We start from the raw sequence: 23,814 nt of genomic DNA on the forward strand, positions 1-23,814 counted from the left end.
AACAACTTAAATACCCATCAGCAGATGAATGGATGAAGAAGATGTGGCATACATACACCATGGAATACTATGCAGCCATAAAAAAGACGAAAACTTGCTGTTTCTGACAACATGGATAGAACTTGAGGGCATTATGCTAAATGAAATAAGTCAGATGGAGAAAGAAAAATACTGCATGATTTCTCATGTGTGAAATATAAAAACAAACAAAACCCCAAAATAAATGAACAAACCAAACCTAATAAAACAAGCACCTAGATACGGAGAACAGAGTAGTGGTTACCACAGGGGAGGGAGCAGAAGGGGGAAGGTGAAATGGGTAAAGGGGATCAACTGTATGGTGACACATGAAAACTAAATTTTTGGTGATGAGCACAGTGTAGTGTATTCAAAAGTATAAATATATTGTTGTACATGTGAAATGTATATAATGTTATAAACCAATGTTACCTCAATAAAAAATAAATCTAAAGAAAAAAGAAAAAGATAAAATCAGTTATATTGACTATATCTGTTTGTTTTTTTTTTCCTGAGTGTGGGTCACAGTTTCCTGTTTCTTTGCATGTGTTGGTTGAAGACTAGATGTTGCAGATATATTGCAACAACTCTGACTTTTTATGTGTGTGTTTTTGAGGATTTTTGATCTGGGAGGTATTTAGCTTGCCTGGATTCAAATCACAAACTCTGTCTCCTTTGATATGTAGCTGCTGACACATGTTAGTACGATGTCTCATGGCTGCTTCTGTAGCCTGGCTCTGTAGAGGTCTTCCCTGTGCCTGCAAAGTTGATGGCCCGACAAAGATTTGGGTATGGACGTTGCTGATCCCCGTGGTTTCCTCGTGTCTGCTGGTTTTGGGCTCTGTACCCTTACCCGTCAAACCCATTTGGTTTCAGCTTTCTGCCAGTTGAGCTGCCCAAGTTGAGGAATGTACTTGGTTAAGAAAAGCACCAGAGTCACAGATCTGATCATGTGTAGTTCCATCTTTCAAGGGTGGATATCGCTCTGGTTTCTGACTTCTTTTGGTTGAGTCCTCTGGGTTCCCCTTCACTCATGTGTAGATTATTTATGAGCCAGGGATTTGGGCAGTTGCTCTGAATTAAGGTTTCATTCATTCTGTGGTTTCCATGTTGCCACTGAGCCTTTAAATTTCCAGCTACTTTCCTAGTCCTAAAATTTGATCTTTGACGCCTTTAGCTGGTAAGGCTGCAGCGTTTCCCACCAATATTTTCTGTAGCCTTGGGGGTTGAGTTATACCCTGTGGCCAGTAAGCTGCAAACTCACAGGTTTTAACCTATTTCATTTGCAGTTTTCTGAAATTAAAATTTCTTCTGGTTTCTATGTGCTTTTGAATGCCTTATGGTATCTGTGAGTGATTTTTAAAAATTTGTTTTTAAAATAGTTATTATATCTGAGACTCTGCATGACCACTTAATTTACCATCATCATCTGATGGGGACTCTGTCCAGGGATGAATCATAGAATTTTATTCCTTGCTTTCCCAACCCTTTCTATAAGTTGAGAGAGGGATTTGCTTTGATGAATTAAAAAACGGTTGAGGGGCTTCCCTGGTGGCGCAGTGGTTGAGAATCTGCCTGCCAATGCAGGGGACACGGGTTCGAGCCCTGGTCTGGGAAGATCCCACATGCCGCAGAGCAACTGGGCCCGTGAGCCACAATTACTGAGCCTGTGCGTCTAGAGCCTGTGCTCTGCAACAAGAGAGGCCGCGATAGTGAGAGGCCCGCGCACCGCAATGAAGAGTGGCCCCCGCTTGCCACAACTAGAGAAAGCCCTCGCACAGAAACGAAGACCCAACACAGACATAAATAAATAAATAAATAAATTTAAAAAAATAAAAAGTAAAAGGAGCTTTAAAAAAAAAAAAACGGTTGATATTAGCAACATGCCGGTAAATTAAGCAAAAAATAATTTAGATAGTGAATAGATATTATTTACAATGTTTTATTATTTTACACATATGATTTGTGAAAAAAATCACTGGCGAGTACTTGTGGTTTAATTGACTATAGGAGGAGTTTATAGTTCAAAAGTTCAGAACAGTTAATGGTGTTTCTCCAGTCGTGGCCCTGTCCTTGGTGCTTGTCACAGCTTCATGTAATGTTGTGTTGATACCTAGGTTATGGGCGTAGCACATGGCATGCTTCCCAACTTTGCAGCAGTACAATTTCTCTTCATTAGCTTAGATCCACATGATTCAGAATATCTGTTAATTTAGTTTCAGCTAGGCTGCAGCTTATAATTTCATTCTGTGAGGAAAAGAAAATATGCAGATTCATTGCATAAACTGGATCACGGGGGGCAGGTTGCACCTTTTTAAGAGTACACATTGTTTCTAAGCACATTCATTTTTGTATGTGTGTGACTTTAAGTATTATTAAAAAAAATTATTGGACAGTAAAATTGATCATTTTTTTGGCTTTTCAGTTCTGTGAATTTTATAATCACAACCATAATTAAAATACAGGATACTTCTCCACCCCCCTCCAAAACTCTTTCTTGTTCTAATCTTTTCCACCCCTTTGCCCCCCACCCATAACCCCTGGCAACCACTGATCTGTTCTCTATCACTGTAGTTTTATCTTTTCTGGAATGTCACGTAGTGGAATCATACCGTATGTAGCCTTGTGAGACTGACTTGTTTCACTTTTTCATGATGCTTTTGCGACTCACCCACATCATTGTGTCTGTCAGTAGTTTGTGCCTCTTTAGCGTGAGGAGAGCATTCAGTTTTGAAACAAGTGGGTGCCTTGGTATAGAATGAATGAGATCTTTTCAGGCAGACCTCTCTTTGGGAACATTTGTTAATGGGCCAGTTTGAGTTTCTTCCTTCGTTTGATAGTTCCATAATTGCCTTTCTTACAAAATATTGACACTTTAATCATTTCATTATTTTATGCTGAAATTCTCCCTAGATAATCAAAATTAGTGGGGTTTTACTTTTGCCCTCAAACCATTAGTCCACAAGACAGCATTCAAGGGAAGAAAACACTGGACTGCTAAGTGGAGAGTCGGCCGATTTAAGGCAGAGCTAGTAAGTATTTTGCTTTTGTATAAAAATATATAAAGAACAGCTTTGTGTTTCAGATTCCTGAAAGCCCAACACTAATGCAAATCATGAAAACAGGAATGGCACTTAAAAGTGTTCAATTAAGTGATTTGCCATCTAGACAAGCGTGTGACCTGCGAGATGGCTGTGATGCCTTGAAGTGGCCTCAGCTGCCCTGCTGGTCACCAGGGCATTCTGCTCTCCCCTCCCCCTGATACTCCATGTCACAGGCCACTCCTACCCTGTGGTCCCCTCAAGCAGGGGGCCTTCATGCCATCTTCTGGACTTTAGTGGAGACATAAGCAGCAAAAGCGGAGTAGTGGGAGTGTGGTGTAGGTTCAGGTACCAGCTCTGCTGTCCGATGAGAAAGGGGTTGCTGTCGGGAGGAAGAGAAGGGCTTGCAAGATGGCGTATTGGAAGGGTGCAGGGGAAGTTCATGGGGCGCAGACCGGCTTCCTATGCTGGGATGGGTACCCGGCTGCTGCTCCATTCTCATCTTTGCAAGCCAGCTTCCTTTGCTCACTTCTGTTTCCTGCTTCCTCGTAACCTTGACTGTAGTTTCCCGTGATGCCCACCCGGCTCTACCTGTACCGCCTTAAAGGGCTGAGACCTATTATAGTCCCAGTTTCACTTCATTCAGAACCTCTTGAAAGAATCAAGTTGGTCCAGCTGGCCTGCGGATTGAGTTCTTGTGGATCATGGGTCCACCTTGGTGGGCAGGCTTTCGTGCTTCCGATATGGCCACCTAGCCTCAGCTCTTTAATTGGGGCTGTGGTAGGGGCAGTTTTAAAGGAAAACCGTAGCTGAGTAGACACCCCATAATCATCCATGGGAGGATCCAGTTGATAAAGTCTCAGCCTGGGCTGCAATACCTCCAGTCAGGACCACCAGGCAGCCCTTCATTGCTGCACAATGGATAATGCCTAGTGGATAGAATGTTCCAGCAGCACACTCTGTGCTGCTTCTGTGTCCTGGGCCACAGGAGTTCTTGGGCTGTGCCCCAGACCCCCGGCACCAGACACCCGGCACTGGAATGGGGCCCAACAATCTCTGTTTTAACAAGCCCTCCAGGTGATTCTCATGTTTCATTCTAGAGTTTGAGATCCACTCACCTAAGGCATGCATTTTCAGTGGTAGTTTCTTTTGCTTTAAAAATTTTTTTCATGTTCTGTGTCATATGAACTGGATAATGTGCAGAGTCCAGTGTTATATTAAAACCGAAGCAGTTCTTTCTCCTGTAATTGACAAATGAGATGAATTACTGATACAAATTTTCTTACGTTAAACCACCTGGATAAATCCAACTTGGCCAAGGTTATTTCCTTTAAGCAAATAAGTTTTTCTTCAATATTTTAAAAATGAATCTAATTTTACGTCACCTTATAAATAAATTCCTGTTATGATAGTCAAACATATAGAAAGAAATGATACTTTTCAAAGAGGAAACAATATAACTAAAGCTTATCTCCAAGTATATCTAGTTTTGGGGTGGTTCATGTTAATGCATTATTTTCAGTTGTTTTTGAGAAAAGACGATTATTATACAAATAGGATTCTGAACACTTAGTCTTGCTTGTTAAAAGTGATGTTTTTCTGGAGCAGGTGTTGGCAGCTATGGCCCGTAGACCAAATTCTGCCTGTTGTCTGTTTTTGTAAATAAAATTTTATTGAAACACAGCTTCGCGCATTCGTATTGTGCATGGCTGATTTTGCTCTACAACTGCAGGGGTGAGTGGTTGTCCCCAAAGCCTAAAGTATTTTCTACCTGACCCTTACAGAAAAAGTTTGCCAGCCCCTGTTCTAGAGAATACGGTTTAAATGTCTCATATTAAAAAAAATGATTTTATCCAAATTGATGTTAGTAATGCTCCTCGGTGGGGAGAATTCGGGAACATCCAGACCATTTACTGGTATCGTCAATAGATGCTCAGCTGCCCCAGGTGCCCAGGGAGTGTGGCTCTAACCTTGTGAAGCGGGCTCATGACAGGCATGCAGTATGATTGTCACGAAAAGATAGTGTCAACGGTTAGCAAAAGTTAACACTTTTAGCTACTACTGTTTTGAGTTTCCCATGTTTAAGAGTATCCCAAATAGCTTTATAGTTTGCACTTAATCTCTTGGACTGGCAACCGTGACTACTTGGCCTGCGTTTGGATTTTTAGAGCAATTATTCTTAAAATGCTCCACAGAGCCAAGTGTCTGCAGCAGCTACTGTCAGCATATTGCCTTTGGGAATTAGCAGTACAAACCGGACGGGTGCTCACAGCCGCACAAATGCAGCTTTGCAAAAGGAAGTGTGAAGAGAGCTTTGGCCCGGCACTTGGCTCTTTTGCGTTCTGTGCACCCACACCTTAACTTTCCTGGTGCCCAGGTCTTGGGTGTCAAGACATCCGGGCAGTGGAAATACACTATGGTGTTTGTCTTGCCACTTGTCTTTTATGTCGTCTTCCTTCCTGACAAATCTTTTTGAAGCAGATACAGTTTTTTCCACTACTTCCTGGCTGTCTGCTGCTATCACTTCCCTATGGTGCACCGTCTGTCTTAGGTATCCTAAGAATATATTCCTCTCTTCCTAGAGTAACTGTCTTCCTCTTTGTCTTTGATCTGTTGGGGTACATATTGTTAGGGGGATAGCCTTCTGGTGCCCCCTCCTTTACTCTTTGGTGGGCTTCGTCTTATCCTCACAGAGGTTCCTTCTTCAGGTCCTCCCAGGCTGTTGATGGAAAAGCCCTCTGTGTGGTGTTAGTTCATGCCTGGGGGTGGTAGTTTCACCCTGGATACCTTATTGATCATTTGTATCTCCCCCAGAACAACCTGGGGCATGAGCAGAGAAACCAGTTACCAGTGGAGTAACTTTGTTGGGTTCGGTTTGCTACTATTGGTTTAAGTTTTTTGTCTTATGTTCAGGAACTACTGTTATTTGCTTAATTATCTGATCTTCATCTGCTTTTTATCTTTTTCTCTGAAAAGGTTACACTGTGCTCATAGGCTGAGTCAGGGACTAATGTCTCTTTTTCTGTGCTCTGGAAGGCTTTCCTGGGAAAGTTGGCAGAACTTATCTCTAAAGTCACCTGACCTGGTGTGTTCAGTGTGGGAGGGATTTAAACTACTGCGTTCAGATTTCCATGGTCATAGGATAGTTTAGTTTTCCTGTTTTTCTGTGAGTCAGTTTTGGTGGGTTGTATTATCTTAGGAATTTGTCCTTTTCATCTGTTCAAATCTATTGGCCTATAGTTATTACAGTATTCTCTTACCTTTTAAATTTCTGCCACATCTATAGTGATATGTCTATTTTAATTCCTAATGTGCTTTATGAATTGTCTTCTTTCTGGCTTTAGCAACTCTTGAATTTTTTAAAAAATACTTTATGTTGTATCTTTGTTTTCGTTTTAATTCATTTCTATCCTTTTTGTCTCCTTCCCTTTAATTTCTTTGCTGTGGTATCAACACTCCCCATGAGCTGATGAGAGCCAGTTGGGCAGCTGTTACTGACAAAAAGGAGCCAAGTCCTATATTTTTAACCTTTCTTGCCCCTGTCAGCTGCCATGTCTATAAAATGGGTAGAGTGGATGAGATCATGGCTAGGGTTCTTACTAACTGTTCTGTGCTATTGTATGTGGGAAGGTTTCCTAGGATTTTATGTTCTGATTATGAATGGAGAGTCCATTTGTGTGCAACCAGCTTACTGTCTCAGCCCCGTTCACAATCAGGCTGTACTATTCTTATTGCAGTTCATTAATATTCTTATTAAGAGGCCAATTTGTTGGCTTTGTGAATTGAGATGGGTTTTATTTGACCAACTTGAAGGTATGATGAGCCTTTAGGAAGGGCTGGTGCAGTGTTCCTCTACCCCACCCCAGATTTTTATTTTGAAATAATTTTAGTTTTACAGAAGAGTTGCAAAGATAGGACAGAGAGCTCCTGTTATACCCTTCGCTCACCTTGCCCTAATGTTAGCATCTTACATAACCATGGCACAATGGTCAAAACTGAGAAACTAACATTGGCTGATCTTCCAGCAATGTCCTTCTCTTGTAGGATCTGATCAGGAGTCTTTGTTGTCTTTAATCTTCCAGTCTTCTTAGCCTCCCCTACCAATTTGGGACCATTTCTTGGTTTTCCTTGTCTTTCATGACCTGGACACTTTTAAGGAGTACTGGTCAGGAGGTTTATGGAATGTCCATTAATTTAGGTTTGTATGATATTGTCTCATGATTTGATCAGGGTTATGGGTTTGGGGCACAGTGAAGCATGCTTCTCCTCACGTGGTCACATCAGGTGTGGGGTACAAGATGCCAACGTTACTACTGGTGATATTGATCACTCGAGGGGGTGTCTACCCCCTTTCTATACTGTAAAGTTATTATTTTTCCCTTTCCTTACTTAATTGTATCTTTCTAATACAATTTAATACAATTCATTGTATCTTTTCAAATCAGTTTTTTTGAAGTATAATTTTACATCCCATAAAAGTTGCCAATTTTAACTGTACCATTCAGTGACTTTTTTAAAGCAAATTTAGAGAGTTGTATAACCAACACCACAATCCAGATTTTAGATATTTCCATCACCCCCAAAAGTTGCCTTTTTGGTGTCAGTCTCTTTCCATCTCAGCTCTAGGGAACGACTGCTCTGCTCTCTGTCTCCATCAATTTGCCTTTCCTGGATGTTTCATATAAATGGAAAGATACAGTATGTGGTCTTCTGTGTCTGGCTTCTTTCACTCAGCTTGGTGTTTTTGAGGTTCATCCAAATTACAGCATATATTAGTATTTTATTCCTTTTTATTGCTGAGTAATGTTCCATGGTATGACTGTACCACATTTTGTTTATGCATTTACCAGTATGGTTTCCAGTTTTTGGCTATTATGAATAATGCTGGTATAAATACTTGCATACATGTCTTTGTATGGACATGTTTTTGTTTCTCTTAAGTGGGTTCCTAGGAACAGAACTGGTGGGTCTTTGGTTAGCATATGTTTTAACTTTTTAAGAAACTGCCAAATTATTTGACAAAGTTTCTGTACCATTATGTATTCCCAGCAGCAGTATATGAGGGTTCCAATTTCTCCACATCTTGTCAACACTTGCTTGTCTTTTTGATTATAGCCATTTAGTAGGTCAAAAGTGGCATTTCATTGTGGTTTTAATTTGCATTTTTAAATGACTAATGATGTTGAGTATCTTTTCACTGATTATTAACCATTTGTATGTCTTCTTTGAAGAAATGTCTGTTCAGATCATCTGTCCATTTGTAATTGGTTGTTGATTTTCTTGTTGAATTATAAGAGTTCTTTATATAGTCTGGATATGTCTTTTATCAGGAATGTGATTTGCAACGTTTTCTTACAGTCTGTGGCTTGTCTTTTTATTTTCTTTGTGGTGTCTTTTGAAGTACCAAGTTAATTTTGATGAAGTCAGATTTACCAGTTGGTTGTGTCCATTGATGTCAAAGCTAAGAACTCTTTGCCTAACCCAAGGTTGTGAAGATTTCCTTCTGTGTTTTCTTCTAAAAGCTTTACAGTTTTAACTCATATTTATGTCTAGATACATCTTGAATTAATTTTTTATATGATGTGAAGTAAGGGTCCAGCTTCATTTTTAAAAATACCTTATACATTAAAAAATTAGCAGATTTGGGCTTCCCTGGTGGCGCAGTGGTTGAGAATCTGCCTGCCAATGCAGGGGACACGGGTTCGAGCCCTGGTCTGGGAAGATCCCACACGCCGCGGAGCAGCTGGGCCCGTGAGCCACAATTACTGAGCCTGCGCGTCTGGAGCCTGTGCTCCGCAGCAAGAGAGGCCGCGACAGTGAGAGGCCCACGCACAACGATGAAGAGTGGTGCCCGCTTGCCGCAACTGGAGAAAGCCCTCGCACAGAAATGAAGACCCAACACAGCCATAAATAAATAAATAATAAATAAATAAATAAAAATTAAAATAATATTAGCAGATTTTACTTTTTAAAACAGTTTTAGGTTTATAGAAAAATTGAGCAGAAAGTGCAGAGAGTTCTCATCCCCCTCCACACATACAGAGTTTCCTCTATTATTAACATATTGCATTAGTGTGGTACATTTATTATAATTCATAAACCAATATTGATGCATGTATTAGTCGGCTAGGGCTGCCGTAACAGAGCACCACACATTGGGTGGCTTAAACAACAGAAATTAATTTTCACACAGTTCTGGAGGCTGGAAGTCCAAGGTCAAGGTGTAGGCAAGTTTGGTTTCTTCCAAGGCCTATGTCTTGGCTTATGATGACCATCTTCTCGGTGTGTCCTCTCACAGTTTTCCTGTGTGTGTGTGCATTCTTGGTGTCCCTCTGTGTGTCCAAATTTCCTCTTCTTATAAGGACACCAACTGGATTGGATTAGAGCCCATCTAGAGACCTCGTTTTGAGTTCATCACCTCTTAAAGGCCCTGTCTCCAAATCAGACACATTCTGAGGTACTGGGGGTTTGGGGAGACACAATTCAATCCATAAGAATACATTATTATTAACTAAAGTCCATAGTTTACATTAGGGTTCATTCTTTGTGTTGTACGTTCTGTGGGTTTCGACAAATGTGTAAAGACATGTTCTATCATTGTACCATCATATAGAGTAGCTTCACTGCCCTAAAAATCCTGTGTTCCACCTATTCATCCCTTGCTCTCCCCTACCCCTTGGCAACCACTAATATTTTTACTACCTTCGTAGTTTTGCCTTTTCCAGAAGATATAATTGTAATTGTATGCTATGTAGCCTTTGTGGATTGGCTTCTTTTACTTAGTAATATGCTGTAAGGTTTCTCTATATCTTTTTATGGCATGATAGCTCATTTCCTTTTAGCACTGACTAGTATTCCATTATCTGGATGTACCATAATTTATTTATCCACTCTCCCATTGAAGCATATATTGGTTGCTTCCAAGTTTTGGTAATTATGAATATAGGCATTATAAACATTTGTGTGCCGGTTTTTGAGTAGACATAAGTTTTCAACTCCTTCAGGTAAATATAAATGAGCACAATTGCTAGATCCTATGGTAAGAGTAGGTTTAGTTTTGTAAGAAAGCACCAAGCTGGGACTTCCCTGGTGGCGCAGTGGTTAAGAATCCGCCTGCCAATTTTGGGGACACGAGTTCGATCCCTGGTCCGGGAAGATCCCACATGCTGCGGAGCAGCTAAGCCCATGCGCCACAACTACTGAGCCTGCTGTCTAGAGCCCGTGAGCCACAACTTCTTAGCCTGTGTGCCACAACTACTGAAGCCTGTGCACCTAGAGCCCATGCTCCATAACAAGAGAAGCCACCGCAGTGAGGAGCCCCATGCGCCACAACAAAGAGTAGCCCCCGCTCGCCACAACTAGAGAAAGCCTGTACGCAGCAACGAAGACTCAATGCAAACAAAAATTAAAAAAAAAAAAAGAAAAGAAAAGAAACCACCAAGCTGTCATCCAGTGTGGCTGTACCATTTTGCATTCCCACCAACAATGAAGGAGAGTTCCTTTTGCTCCACATCTTCAACAGCATTTTGGTGTTTTCAGTGTTATGGATTTTGGCCATTCTAATAGGTGTATGGTAGTATCTCACTGTTTTAAAATTTTTATTTCCCTGATGATATATGATGTGGCACATCTTCTCATATGTTACTTGCCATCTGTACAGCTTCTTTGGTGAGGTGTCTATTAAGGTCTTTGGCCCACTTTTTTTTTTTTTAAGTTTAATTTTTATTTATTTGTTTATTTATTTATTTATTTATTTATTTATTTATTTATTTATTTATTTATTTATGGCTGTGTTGGGTCTTCGTTTCTGTGCGAGGGCTTTCTCTAGTTGTGGCAAGTGGAGGCCACTCTTCATCGCAGTGCGCGGGCCTCTCATTATTGCGGCTCCTCTTGTTGCGGAGCACAGGCTCCAGACGCGCAGGCTCAGTAATTGTGGCTCACGGGCCTAGTTGCTCTGCGGCATGTGGGGTCCTCCCAGACCAGGGCTTGAACCTGTGTCCCCCACATTGGCAGGCAGACCCTCAACCACTGCGCCACCAGGGAAGCCCTGGCCCAGTTTTTAATCAAGTTGTTTGTTTTTTTATTGTTGAGTTTTATGAGCTCTTTGTATATTTTGGATAATAGTTCTTTATCAGATATGTCTTTTGAAGATATTTTTCCCCCCAGTTTGTGGCTTCTCATTCTCCTGACAGTGTTCTTCACAGAGCAGAAAAATTTGATTTTAATGAAATTCAACTCTCAATTTTTTCTTTCATGGATCATGCCTTTGATGCTGTATGTACAAGTTTATTGCCAAACCCAAGGTCATCTAGAGTTTCTCCTATGTTATCATCTAGTTCTGTAGTTTTGCATTGTACATTTGTGTCTATGATCCATTTTGAGCTACATTTTGTGAAGGGTTTAAGGTCTGTGTCTAGATTCGTGGTTTTGCATGTGGACATCCAACTGTCCCAGCATTGCTTGTTGAAAAGACTGTCCTTCCTCTATTCATTTTGCTTTGCTCCTTTGTCAGAGATCAGTTGACTGTGTTTGTGTGGGTCTCATTCTGGGCTTTGTTCTGTTGCAGCTTCATTCATTAATTTGTTCATTTTTAATTAATTAATTAATTTTTGGCTTATGGATGTCCAGTCATTCCACCACAGTTTGTTGAAAAGTCTGTCTTTTCCCCCACTGAGTTACCATGGCATTTTGTAGAAATTCGGAGTGTAAGAGTTTACTTCTGGACTCTCACTTCTGCTCCATTGATCTATATGCCCACCGTTGCACCATTATCACACTGTCTGATTACCTTGATTTTATAAGAAGCTTTGAAATTGGTTAATATAAAACCTCCAACTTTGTTCTTCTTCTTCTTTTTTTTTTTCTTTTCTGTTTTGTTTATCCTAGAGACTTTGCATTTCACGTGAATTTTACTCTCAGCTTGTCAGTTTCCACAAAAGGGCCTGCTGGGATTTTGATAGGACTGGTGTTAAACTTACAGGTCAGTTTGGGAAGAATTGGCAACTTAACAGTATTGAGTCATCCAATCCAGCAGTCCTCAACCTTTTTGGCACCAGGGACTGGTTTCGTGGAAGACAGTTTTTCCATGGACCGGGGGGTGGGGTATGGTTTTGGGATGATTCAAGCGCATTACATTTATTGTGCACTTTATTTCTATTATTATTACATTTTAATATATAATGAAATAATTATACAACTCACCATAATGCAGAATCAGTGGGAGCCCTGAGCTTGTTTTCCTGCAACTAGATGGTCCCATCTGGGGGTGATGGGAGACAGTGACACCTGAAGTGTGTTGCTTATGTCCAGTCTATTCTGTAAGCTGCAGCTTAATTGTCACTTGCCACTCGCTGGTAGGGTTTTGATATGATTCTGCAAGCAGTTGATTTATTATGGTCTCTGTGCAGTCAAACCTCTCTGCTAATGATAATCTGTATTTGCAGCCGCTCCCCAGTGCTAGCATCACTGCCTCAGCTCCACCTCAGATCATCAGGCATTAGATTCTCATAAGGAGCACGCAACCTAGATCCCTCGCATGCACAGTTCACAGGAGGGTTCGTGCTCCTATGAGAATCTAATTGCCGCCACTGATCTGACAGGAGGTGGAGCTCCGGCGGTAATACGAGTGATGGGGAGCGGCTGTAAATACAGATGAAGCTTCACTCACTCGCCCGCTGCTCACCTCCTGCTGCGTGGTCTGGTTCCTAACAGGCCACGGACCGGTACTGGTCTGTGGCTTGGAGGTTGGGGACCCTGATCCAATCCATGAGCATGGAATTTCTCTTCATTTATTTAGATCTTCTTTAATTTCCTTCAACAATGTTTTGTGCTTTTCAGTATTTAAGGCTTATGCTTCTTTTGTTAAATATATTCCTGAGTATTTACTTTTTAATGCTGTTGTGAGTGGAATTGTATCTATATTTAATTTTAAACATTCTTAGCTTTGAAGGACTTCACTGTTTGGGGACCATTGTTCTTGTTGTCTATAAAATTGGAAGTTATATAATTCCAACCCAGTTGGTGCTGTCATTTCAGGCACATTGAGGGTAAAGTCCAAATTCTTTACAATTACCATCTCAAGTGAATTGGGGTTGCTCGTTGGTCACAGATTATTTATTTATTCATTCATATTGGGCACAAAACCAACTATTTATTTAGCTCACCATTCTTTTGGTTGGTGATTTTGGTGAGGCTCAGCTGGGTGGTTTTCTGCCCTAGGCGGGGCTGGCCTATGTGTCTGTGGTCACCTGCCCACCTGTTTCTTAAGACCAGCTAGATGTTGGCTGGGACCACGAGGGTGCCTGGGCCATGTTCCTCTCCTGGTGGCAGGCTAGCCTGGGTTTGTTCTTGTGGTGAGTGATAGGGATCTGTGAAAGAATGGAGGGGCCCTGGACCCCGAGAGGCCTAGGCTCGGAATGAGTGTGCTCTTGCCAGCTTCACTCTGTTGCTCAAAGTGAGTCACCAGGCCAGCAAGATTGAAGGGGAGAGGAAATAGACTCCATGTCTTGATGGGAGGACCTTCAAAATCACATGCAAAGGTGTGTGGATATAGGAAGGGGAATAATTGTGGCCATTTTTCAAACAGTTCACTACAGTAGCATGTAGCTCTGAATTCAGCCTGGCTAATTAGACTCAGAATCATTTTTTTGTTTGTTTGGGAAATTACTCACCTTTGAATCTTTGCAGGCACAAATACCACCTCTTCCAACAGGAACTGACTACGGGACATATTTCTTTTCCTGGATTCCAGTGCATCTAGAGCACAGGCAACTGTGCAGCTGGGAAGTGAGGAAGGTGATATAGTTGGGTGTGTGTGGCATTTCTAGCTAGGGTGACAACAGAGGTGACTGACTGCAAGGGTAGGTTCCTGTTGCAGAAACAGCAACTTTGCTGGTGTTAGTGCTGGTTGCAGTAAAGTTAAATTCAGGGTAGAAAAGTGGGAGAGGTGCCAGCTGTAGCCTCTCTTGCTCTGCAATAGCAGGGTCATTGATGTTCTATGGGAAACAGGACTTAGTCTGTTTGGGTCAAGTGTACTTTGCCATAATTGGCCATGGTGAACTCTGAACAAGTCCATGCCATGAAGATGCGTTGGCTGGGTCTCCCAGCCCACATCAGGGAGAACTTTGACGTTGCCCAGATGCTCCTCCTTGGCTTTGGGGGTCTCTGAACTGTGCACAGTGAGGGAGGGGTGTGAGGATCTGGGTGCGCAACGGCCTCGCTCTGCTCAGTCACCTGGGTTTGCATTTCATTTCAGGGCAATAGCCTAGTGGCCTTGCTCACAGCAATTGACAATGTGTGGGCTGCCCAGTAAGCTGGAGAGCTGGTGGTTTAGGGTTATCTGCTGTTTGGTCTTCAGTGGTTTAGTTTGTGAGGCTGCACTGCTTCCAGGTGGTACCAGTGACCTGGCAAGTGGGAGTCCCGCCGGGTCCTGGCAGGCTAGACCAGCCCAGGGGACAGCACGTGTCTCTTGCTTTCCCCTCAGGCAGCCTGTGTGGTGATGGCACGGGTGTGTGCTACCTGCTGCCTGTCTTAGACACCGTGTTTGTCCGGAGGAACCATCGCCGCCAGGGCCTGGGCCTGGCCATGCTGAGGGACTTCTGCCAGACGTTCCGAGAGGACGAGGCCCTGGGCATCAGCTGGCCCATCTCCCCTGCCATGTACCAAGGTAATCACTGCATCGGGAGGAGCGCTTGGGTAACGGGGATGGGTAACTCAGGTGGGTTCCAGATGATTCTGGGGCGGGAGGTCCCTCAGAGCCACCGGCACCATGACACACCTGTGAGTTTTCTCTTTCCTCTGAGAAATCTCCTGTTGCTTCAGCACTGAGACTTTAAGCTTGATCACAAGGGGCGAACCTTTCCCAGTCCCTGAGAAAGAATTGGATTTAGAAATAATAAGAACCAAATCAACACAGCGTCAGAGAGAAGCAGAATCCAGGGAACCCACTGTGCTGCTGGTTGTTGCTGGGCCTCAGAGGGCCTTTGCTCTTGCATGGGAAGATGGTAGTCATCACTCTGCCTTTCTAACTTGGAGGCCCAGGGGGACCAGGAGCTGAGGGAAGGCAAGCTCCAAATGCACTGAGCCCTGGGCACCTGTGTAGCTCTTACTGCAGAAGATGGCTCCCCCCATCTGCTCTTGTCCTACCAAGTCCGTGTATTAGTCAGGGTTCTCCAGAGAAACAGAACCGGTAGGATATATATATATATATATATATATATATAGAGAGAGAGAGAGAGAGAGAGAGAGAGAGAGAGAGAGAGAGAGAGAGAGAGGGAGGGGGAGGGAGGGAGGGAGGGAGGGAGAGAGAGGGAGGGAGGGAGAGAGAGAGAGGGAGGGAGGGGGAGGGAGGGAGGGAGGGAGAGAGAGAGAGGGAAAGAGAGAGAAGAGATTTATTATAAGGAATTGGCTCAGACAACGTGGAGATTGAGATATCCTAAGATCTACAGTTAGCAAGCTGGAGGCTCAGGAGGACTGATGGTGTGTTTTCAGTCCAAATGTCAACAGGCTTGGGACCCAAGAAAAGCCAGTGTTTCAGTTCAAGTCCAAAGGTAGGAAAAGACCAATGTCCCAGCTCAGTCAGTCAGGCAGGAGGAGTTCCTCTCACTTGTGGGAGGGTCAGAGTTTTTGTTTGTAGTCAGGTCCTCAACTGATTGGCTGAGGTCCACCCACGATGGGGAGGGCAATCTGCTTTACTCTGTCTATGGATTCAGATGTGAATCCCAGAACTTCCCTGGTGGCGCAGTGGTTAAGAATCCGCCTGCCAATGCAGGGGACACGGGTTCAACCCCTGGTCTGGGAAGATCCCACATGCTGCAGAGCAATTAAGCCCGTGTGCCACAACTACTGAGCCTACGCTCTAGAGCCCGTGAGCCACAACTACTGAGCCCACATGCCACAACTACTGAAGCCTGCACGCCTGGAGAGCATGCTCTGCAACAAAGAGAAGCCATCACAATGAGAAGCCTGCACACCGCAACGAAGAGTAGCCCCCACTCGCCACAACTAGAGAAAGCCCTCACACAGCAACAAAGACCCAACACAGCCATAAAAAAAAAAAAAAAATGTGAATCTCATCCAAAAACACCCTCACAGACACACCCAGAATAATGTTTGACGAAATGTCTGGATACCCCTGGCCCACTCAAGTTGACATATAACATGAACTACCACAATCCTTCTCCAGGTTCTGGAAAAGAAATCTTAATATGTATTTGCCAGAGGAAATTCAGAAAGCCCTGATGTTAAATGTTTCACTCCAAATCAGCAAGGGTGGGAGATACTGGGGAGCATCTCCCAGGATCCACTGGTCCCCCATGAAGCACATCCACCCCACACTGGGCCCTGCCTCACTTCTTGTCGTACAGATACTTTTGGACCCTTACTATTGAGTTTCCAGTGTCCTTATGGTGTGAGAACAACAGTTAGGAGAGAAAAGCTGCGAAAGGCAAGGAAACTTCTGTTGCTCGGAAGTCATAAGAAAACCAGGCGAAAACATATTTTCCTCAAGTGGGTTTGGTCATTTCTTTGTATTTTCAAACTCTCCATCTCTCACAAAACTCTGAAGATCCTGAATTTGTGCAAAGAATACTGGAGGCTTGCTGCACTGGTTTGCTCACTTGGAGGTGTTGGAAAGTTCTGGAACTCCGGCACTGGTTCTCTGTCCATGCTCACGTGCTGTCTGTCCCTCCCCTCATTCTCATTTCAGCTCTGAGACTTTGAGCGTGTTGGCCCCCAGGGCAGCCACCTCGGTCTCCCCTGGGCAGGAGCAGGCTCCAAAGGGCGGGGACCACCCCCAGGTCAGCACTGCAGAGACCCTTGCAGGGGCCTGTATCTCCACCTGGTAGGGAAAGGAGATCTGAAGGTACTGATTCTGAATCACACTTGGGGTCTCAGTTGCCCAGCCAAGGGTGCTGGAGCCTTGAGCTTCTACGTCACCCTGATTGTGCCTGGGCTGATGGGTGAGCAGGCAGAGTGTGGACAAAGCAGGACAAAGCAGCAGCTGGAGGCTCAAGGCTGGGCCAGGTGTGGCTGGGTCACGCTTCACTGACCACCTTTTATCCGGTACAGTCCTGCCCTTGAAGTGGCCCAGAGGGCCTCCTGCCCAGGGCCCCACGCTTTAGCACCCTCTTGAAGCTGCACCTCTCTCCACGGGATGAGGAATCTGTGGGCCCAAGAGGACGTTCTCGCCTAGGCGCAGGCCACTCCTAAACCAGCTCAGGCTACCAGAACCCCAGGATTCCTGTCAGGGGCTGCCAAGGGCCCAAGTGGGCTCCATCCTGGATCTGTGCCCCTAAGAGCAGAGGACGCCACCAATTTGCACATCCTTAGGCCCTGGGACAGCTGCTGGTGGGATGTAGGTGGAGTGTGGGTGTGGTGTGTACATTTGTATGCACAGACCCCTTGCCACGTGCTGGGAGCTGGGGTGGGAGGAAGGGGTGGGCTGCCAGCTGGGGGCCAGCGCTCTTGGCATTGCCACATTCAGGTGCAAAACTCCAAGGAGTCTAAGAATTCTAAATTTGAAACTGGCTTTTCCTGCTGTTAAGAAGTTATATTTGTCAAGACAGGAGAGCAGAACATTCTATCTAGCACTCGGCTAGCTTGGCTTACACCTTTTGAGTACTTAGCGTCATGCTCTGTGGGTTTCCATCTGTGCTCTTGCCCTGGGCCTGATGGAGCCCCCAGCACCTGCAGGACCAGGAGCTGCTTCCCATTCGGCTGGATTCGGGGCCCTGCCACGTGGAAATGCTCACCCTGTGAACGTGGCATAAAAGTCTACAACCTTGAGGGGGTTCTGGAGTCAAGGCGTCTGTGGATGAGCTGGAAGGCTCCCTGGGAGAAGAAGGCTGTGGAGGCTCAGAAAGAGGAAGGACAGTGCCTGTGGAGAGGACCGGGTGGGGTGCCATTATGGGCTGAATTGGGTCCCCCCCAAATTCTAACCCCCAAGGTGACTGTACGTGGAGATGGGGTCTATAAGGAGGTAACTGAGGTTAGATGAGGTCATAAGGGTGGGCCCTGATCCAATAGGACTGGTAAGAGGAGGTCCCAGTAAGAAGAGGAGACTAGGACACAGAAGGGTGTGGAAGGAAGACGGTGTGAAGACACAGTAAGAAGGAGCCATCTCGAAGCCAAGGAGAGAGGTCTCAGGAGAAGGCAAGCCTGCCAACACCTTGATCTCAGACTTCCAGCCTCCAGAGCTGCGAGACAATAAATGTCTGTTGTTTAAGGCCCTGGGTGTGTGGTGTTTTGTTGTGGCCGCCTGAGCAGGCTAAATGGGATGGATGAAAGTGGGAGGCGGGTGAGGAGGATGGCGGGCGGGGGGGTTGGCGTGGAGCCGTGGCAGAGCAGAGAGCTGGGGGTGGGCCGGGCCAGGCTGCAGGAAGGACGGAAGTGGCCGTGCCTGGGGACGCAGATGAGGGCCGGCGTGTGTGCACCAGGGCTGTGTGGGCCTCCCTGACTCCTGTGTGCAACTTCCCCTCAGTCTGTAGGAAGTTCCTGGCGGCGCATCCAGAGGAGCGGGGGCGCCTGTGGGAGGCGGAGCCCCCAGGAGCCTGGGGCCAGCGAGTCAACATCTGGCTGAAGGTTCAGCTTCAACAGGCAAGGCGTCCAGATTGTGAGTCGGGGTGAAAGCATGCCCTTTGGTCTGGTTATTTCCAGTGTCGGTAACGGAAGCACAGATTCACTGGTGCGGATCGAGTCAGGCTGCACAGACGTTCTGTTTGTTGCTGTTGCAGGAATACAGGAGGGAGTGAAACCCGGGCGGTGGCATCCTGGCCTTCCTCCACCTCCCATCCTGAACGAACCATACCTTCCAGACCCTCTTGCTCAAATAGATCTCCCCCACTTTAGCCAAATCAGAGACTCCCTGGGACTAAGGGTTCCCCGTTTCCAGTCGGAGAGGATCATTGAAACATGCGAGAGGATTAATTGCCTCTGTCTAGCAGAAGGTCCCTGGAAAGCATTGTTTCCCGTAGGCAATGTGTGCATCTGGTAAAACTTCTAAGACCCACGAGGGTTTGCTGGAAGTGAGAGCTCTGTCCCTTCTGCTCCGGGGAGGGTTCACGTGGGTGTGAGGCAGCGCCCCCTGTTCTGTGTCTGCGAGGGCCTGCCTTGTCCTTCTTGTCCTGTTTGATGTGTTTGACGGCAGCGCAGGATAAGCCCGACGGGTGAGCTTTTGGTTGTGTGGGCAGCCCTGTTACAGACACACAGGCCATCTTCAGCGCGTTTGTGGCGGGTTTTTGATGGATGGTGTCTGTGCCCAGGTGGTGGGTCTGAGGGCCGGAGGGGTGAACAGGGTGGCAGACACACATTGTCTTTAGGTCTCCAGGCTGCTTTCTGTCCACGTTCCTTCCACCTCTCCCAGGTAGGGGAGGACGGCCCACTGAGGCCCGGCCTCAGCTACAGCTGGAGGTGCAGCCGGGGGCAGAGCTGCAGGGGGGATGGGGGCGAGGGAGCATCTCTTTAAATTCACCAGCCACGATGAAAGCATGGCTGAGCTCCCTTCAGGGTCGAGTGCCACTTCCGAGGCTGCAGGTAGCTCATTAGGGGATAGATGGGCAGGCTGAGGTGCCAGGCTTTCTCTTCCCATGGGTGACTGATTCCCCTGAGGTGGCGACAGGGGAGAGTGCCTGAGAGTTTATTGATGATGATGGTGATAGGTTTTGCTCCTCTGGTGCCTTTCAGCTAGGAGGCTTAATGGGTCTTTACAGATATTAATGGGGTGACCGGGCGCCTGGGAAGGAGGCTGTGGCAGGGCTGTGACTGTGATCCTAATGAGACAGTTAAGTGACTTGCCCTGTGGCGTAGAAAGTCGGAAATGATGGGAAGCCAGCCAGGGTCCCAGGCCCTTGGCCGACCAGCCGTGTGGGTTTGTCTTTGGGCTTCACAAAGGAGCCTGCAGCCCCCATGCCTCCCGGCCTTTGTGGCTTGGACGTTGCACTTCCTTGGCTGGAAATGGAAAAAAAAATGGCTTGCCCATCAGAATGTGGAAATCATGTGGAAATTGCACGGGCTGGAGGGGGTTTGCAGGGAAGGACTTTTTTGCATAATTGGGGAGATGGCTTCCTCTGAGGAGAATTCCACTGGGGGTTATTTCAAGAGCTGAGAGAGTTGGTGTGGTCTGGTTAGAGGAAATGAGCTAGAATTCAGATGCCAGCCCCTGTCACTTTAACTCACTCTGAGATGCACCAACTCTCTCCTTAAAACGCAAATGAGGGGACTTTCACAGAGAAGGTTCCAGAAGCATGCTTGAGTCCCTTGAAGGAAGAAGGGTCATCATTATAATTAGGGATATAATTAGATTACCGAAACTATAATTTTTTGAAAAATTCTAAGTTGTGGTCTTTTCACTCCCTGTGTAAATCATGGCTAGTTCCCAGTTTCACCCACACCTCCTGTCTCCCCCCAGGGCCAGCAGTCAGGATTTTAATTCACTCCTGAAGGTTTTCTGCCAACCAGCTTCATTTTGTAACAATTTTGTCAGTCGGCGCTGACACTCAGGTTTTTTCCAGGCTGGCGAGTGGGGGCCACAGATGCGATCACAGATTAGCCCAGATGCTCTGCAGTTTCTCTGTTTTCGTCTGTTTCTCTCCTCACGGACATCAGCAAATGTTAGCCCACTGGGTTTTCCCACCCATCACCAAACAATGCAGATTCTGGAATCTTCTCTTCCCTGGAAATGTCATGAGGCCACTTAGTTTAATTTTAGTTTTAATCAGTCAGTTATTCTTAGAGTTGCTTTCTTGAATTGTTCTGTTTTTCAAATTCTATCTTTTGTCCCGTTATTTCTGACTATTATTTAGGAGGTTTCCTACAATTTCATGGGCCACAGAAATAGAACTATAAGCCAGAAGCCCGGTGGGGCCCGTTGCTTTTCACATTCTAACTAAGGTGTGGACATATTACAACATTCCACAACATTCCAGCGGGAAATTAACTTCTCCTTTCAAATGTTTTAAAATCTGTTTTGAAGCAGTGTCATTTGTGGACTGGGGATTTTAGTTTGCACGGTCCTGACTGTTGATAACATCTGTGGCTTATAAAGGCCCTGAAAATATTTACAGGGTTATTCAGACTTTTTGAGAGAAGGAGTTTGTGGGAAACTTTTTTCTTCCTATACTCAGTTACATAGGAAGCCTTTGAAACTTGACCAATAGGATCAGAATTCTGTCCTATGTGACTTCCCCATTAGCTTGCACATGCCTAAGTTTCTTTACTGGGGGGGGATGAAATTGAATATGTCAACAGTTGAATTTTTTTTTTTTTAACGGAAAAAGTTGCTGGAGGCAGGAAGTAATTGCACACAGATTAAAAAAGAATTTTTTTTTTTCATTTTTAGGTTATATTTTTGCTTTCTTTCCAGGTGAACTTTTAATAGATTCAACGGTCATCCACAGGGAAAATAGTTTTCTTCTGTTTGTGTTTAATTTTTAAAGCTAGAGGGAATGTACATAAAGAGATGTGAAATATTTGAGCTGAGGAAGTGGGGTCATTTTTCTAAAAGCCTGATGCTTAGCAGACTGCAGCTCTAACTTGTTTCAGCTTGTTCAGGAGAGTCGGGCATTACACAGACAAGTAGCAAGAGCAGGCATATGGGGGTGAGCCAGGCTGGGAAGGGCAGAGAACAGAACCACCGTGCTGGATGGGCATTTTGGTCTAATGCTGCTCTTTGAAAGGTTGTGTTGCTCCCTCTAGTGGCCACTGTTATCTACTGCAGCATCAGATGGTAACGCATAGGCATCTGCCTTTGACCTACCTGTGTGGCTGCTTCTCAGATTCTCATCCTTGTGAGTCCAAATTATCATTAATTTAAAAAAAGTATTGTACCTTCATTGCGTAGGAATAAAGTACAAGGGAAAGTTTGATAGCTATTAACATACTTCCATCCATAACACATAAAAACAAAGTTTCACACATCAGGAAAGGAAGAAAATTGATAATGGATTATCTACTTCATTCTCTCATTCATTCATTCACTCACTCATTCAGTTGATTACTGTTAATGGAGCATTTCTCAGCATTGGGAAGTGTCCAGGTGATTGGGATACAGTAGTCAATAAGGCTGGCTGAGAAGTGTCTGAGCTCATTTATGAGCTTATGGCTTTTGTGAAGGAAAGTACATGGGCAGCTACTACTGTATTATATAAAATCTTTCATATCAGAGAGGGCTAAAGAGGGCTGGTATTTTTAGATGCTTATGTTTCAATTTTGCCAAACCAAATTTTGCTCATTTATAGAGTCTGGAAATAAACTTTAAACATTTACTTACATAGGTAACAAGTAATACATTTATTCTTTATTCGAAAAATGTGTTTCATTTGTATTTTCAGCTCAAATAGAAAACTGCATATTTTTTTCCTAAGGGATCTGAACCCCTCACCACACCTCCACATATGGATTTTGGGGTGTGGGGAAGTGCACAGTAGGATAAGAAAGTCACCCCCTTCCAAGTTAGTACTGATTTGGTAGGAGGCGGGGGAGAGAGGCTGAATTAACATATGTGATTATGGTCTCTCTTGTGAGTAAGAATTCCAGTGAGCAAAGAGGAGGGCCAAGGAATAGAACGGGAAATCTGACTGCATTTAATGCCTGAATAGTTGGGAGAATAGATCAAAATTCCAGCTCAGAAATGCTTGAATAGAACCACTCTCCCAATACCTGGAAGGTTTTCCTGTCCTTGGAGGGCATGTAGCAGGTGTCAGGGTGAAGGTCAAAAGGATAGAACTGGGTCGTGGGGATCCATGCTTTTGGAAGTGTCCCCATTATATTATTAATCTTTTGACTGTCCAGTCCCTTGGGAGTCACCCCATTTGCTCACCCTGCTCTCTTGCTTGGGGAGGGCAGCTCACCCTGGAAATTCCAAGGAGGAAGTGACTGCTCATGGGCGCACTTCTCAAGACAGTGGACCCGGAATATCCCATAATGGAGAAGACAACAAGGTACAGTGACAAATGTGTGTCATTCTAGGACTAGTCATTGTGTCATGCTAGTGCAGTTTCCTAAATACCTCTGCTCTGGGATCCTCTGGGGCAGCAGGCCGTTGATTTATGATCAGAATCTCCGAGCTGCAGTGGGAGGAGAGGCCATTGCAATTAGACTTTTCACAGTCCTCTTCTCTAAGCTAGACAAGCTCTGACGAAGCCAAAACTAAACAGAGAACACATGGGAATGAGCCGTAATTTTGCATCGTTAAGGAAATACTGAAAAATCTGAATTTCAGATTCTGTGACGGACCAGTATCTTTCAAGTAGAACTAATGTGTGGACAAATTTATCTTTCTTTCCTTCCCCACCCCTCAAGCCCAGATGCTAGAAAATGGAATAGGGCATTAGGTTATGAGATGGTTCAGAGCAATGGTAGATAGAACCACGGGTAAGGATGGTTCCTGAATATTTCTTGCTGACCTGTTGTCGTTCAGTAGTTTATAAGATTTTGGAGTGATATGATTCCACGAGTATTTTCCTGAGGCCAAGCCAGACACTTGTCCACCCAAGGTGATTGTGCTGACGTCCATTTGCTGGCATGGAAGGGCCTTTGCTCTGGAATCCCTAAAGAATCGATAATGACATTAAACTCCAAAACTTACAAATGCATTTTGTGGGGAATGCTGCTTATCTTGGAAAACAGATGGTTCTGGGATAGAAGACTCAACATCAAAGGCATAAAACATCGCAGAAAGTGCTGGAATATCTTAGAAAAGCTGACTGGTGTCTGACATCAGTTCTAGCCATCTGGCAGAGGAGGGCCTTCCTGTTCCTTG

At 44.8% G+C, this 23,814-nt stretch overlaps 1 protein-coding gene across 9 annotated transcripts in view; it reads left to right on the plus strand.

Moving 5' to 3' along the window:
- Positions 1-23,814, plus strand: part of LOC309654470 (protein FAM169B-like) — an 89,222-nt gene that overhangs the window by 59,654 nt on the left and 5,754 nt on the right. For 6 of the 9 annotated variants that reach the window (XR_014260268.1, XM_082448465.1, XM_082448466.1 and 3 more), the window contains 3 exons: positions 14,542-14,724; positions 18,538-18,669; positions 22,899-22,993. Coding sequence is in view for 8 of the 9 variants with exons in the window: in XM_082448465.1 (XP_082304591.1) it covers positions 14,542-14,724; positions 18,538-18,669; positions 22,899-22,993 (410 nt within the window). In the remaining variant the exon portion in view is untranslated. Of the gene's footprint in view, positions 1-14,541; positions 14,725-15,548; positions 18,274-18,537; positions 18,670-22,898; positions 22,994-23,814 lie in introns of those variants that run through there. The other 3 variants (XM_082448467.1, XM_082448463.1, XM_082448464.1) reach the window with 3 other exon arrangements.

This window comes from Balaenoptera physalus, assembly GCF_965194825.1.
Source record: "Balaenoptera physalus genome assembly, chromosome: 2".
In the NCBI taxonomy this organism is placed as follows: Eukaryota; Metazoa; Chordata; class Mammalia; order Artiodactyla; family Balaenopteridae; genus Balaenoptera; species Balaenoptera physalus.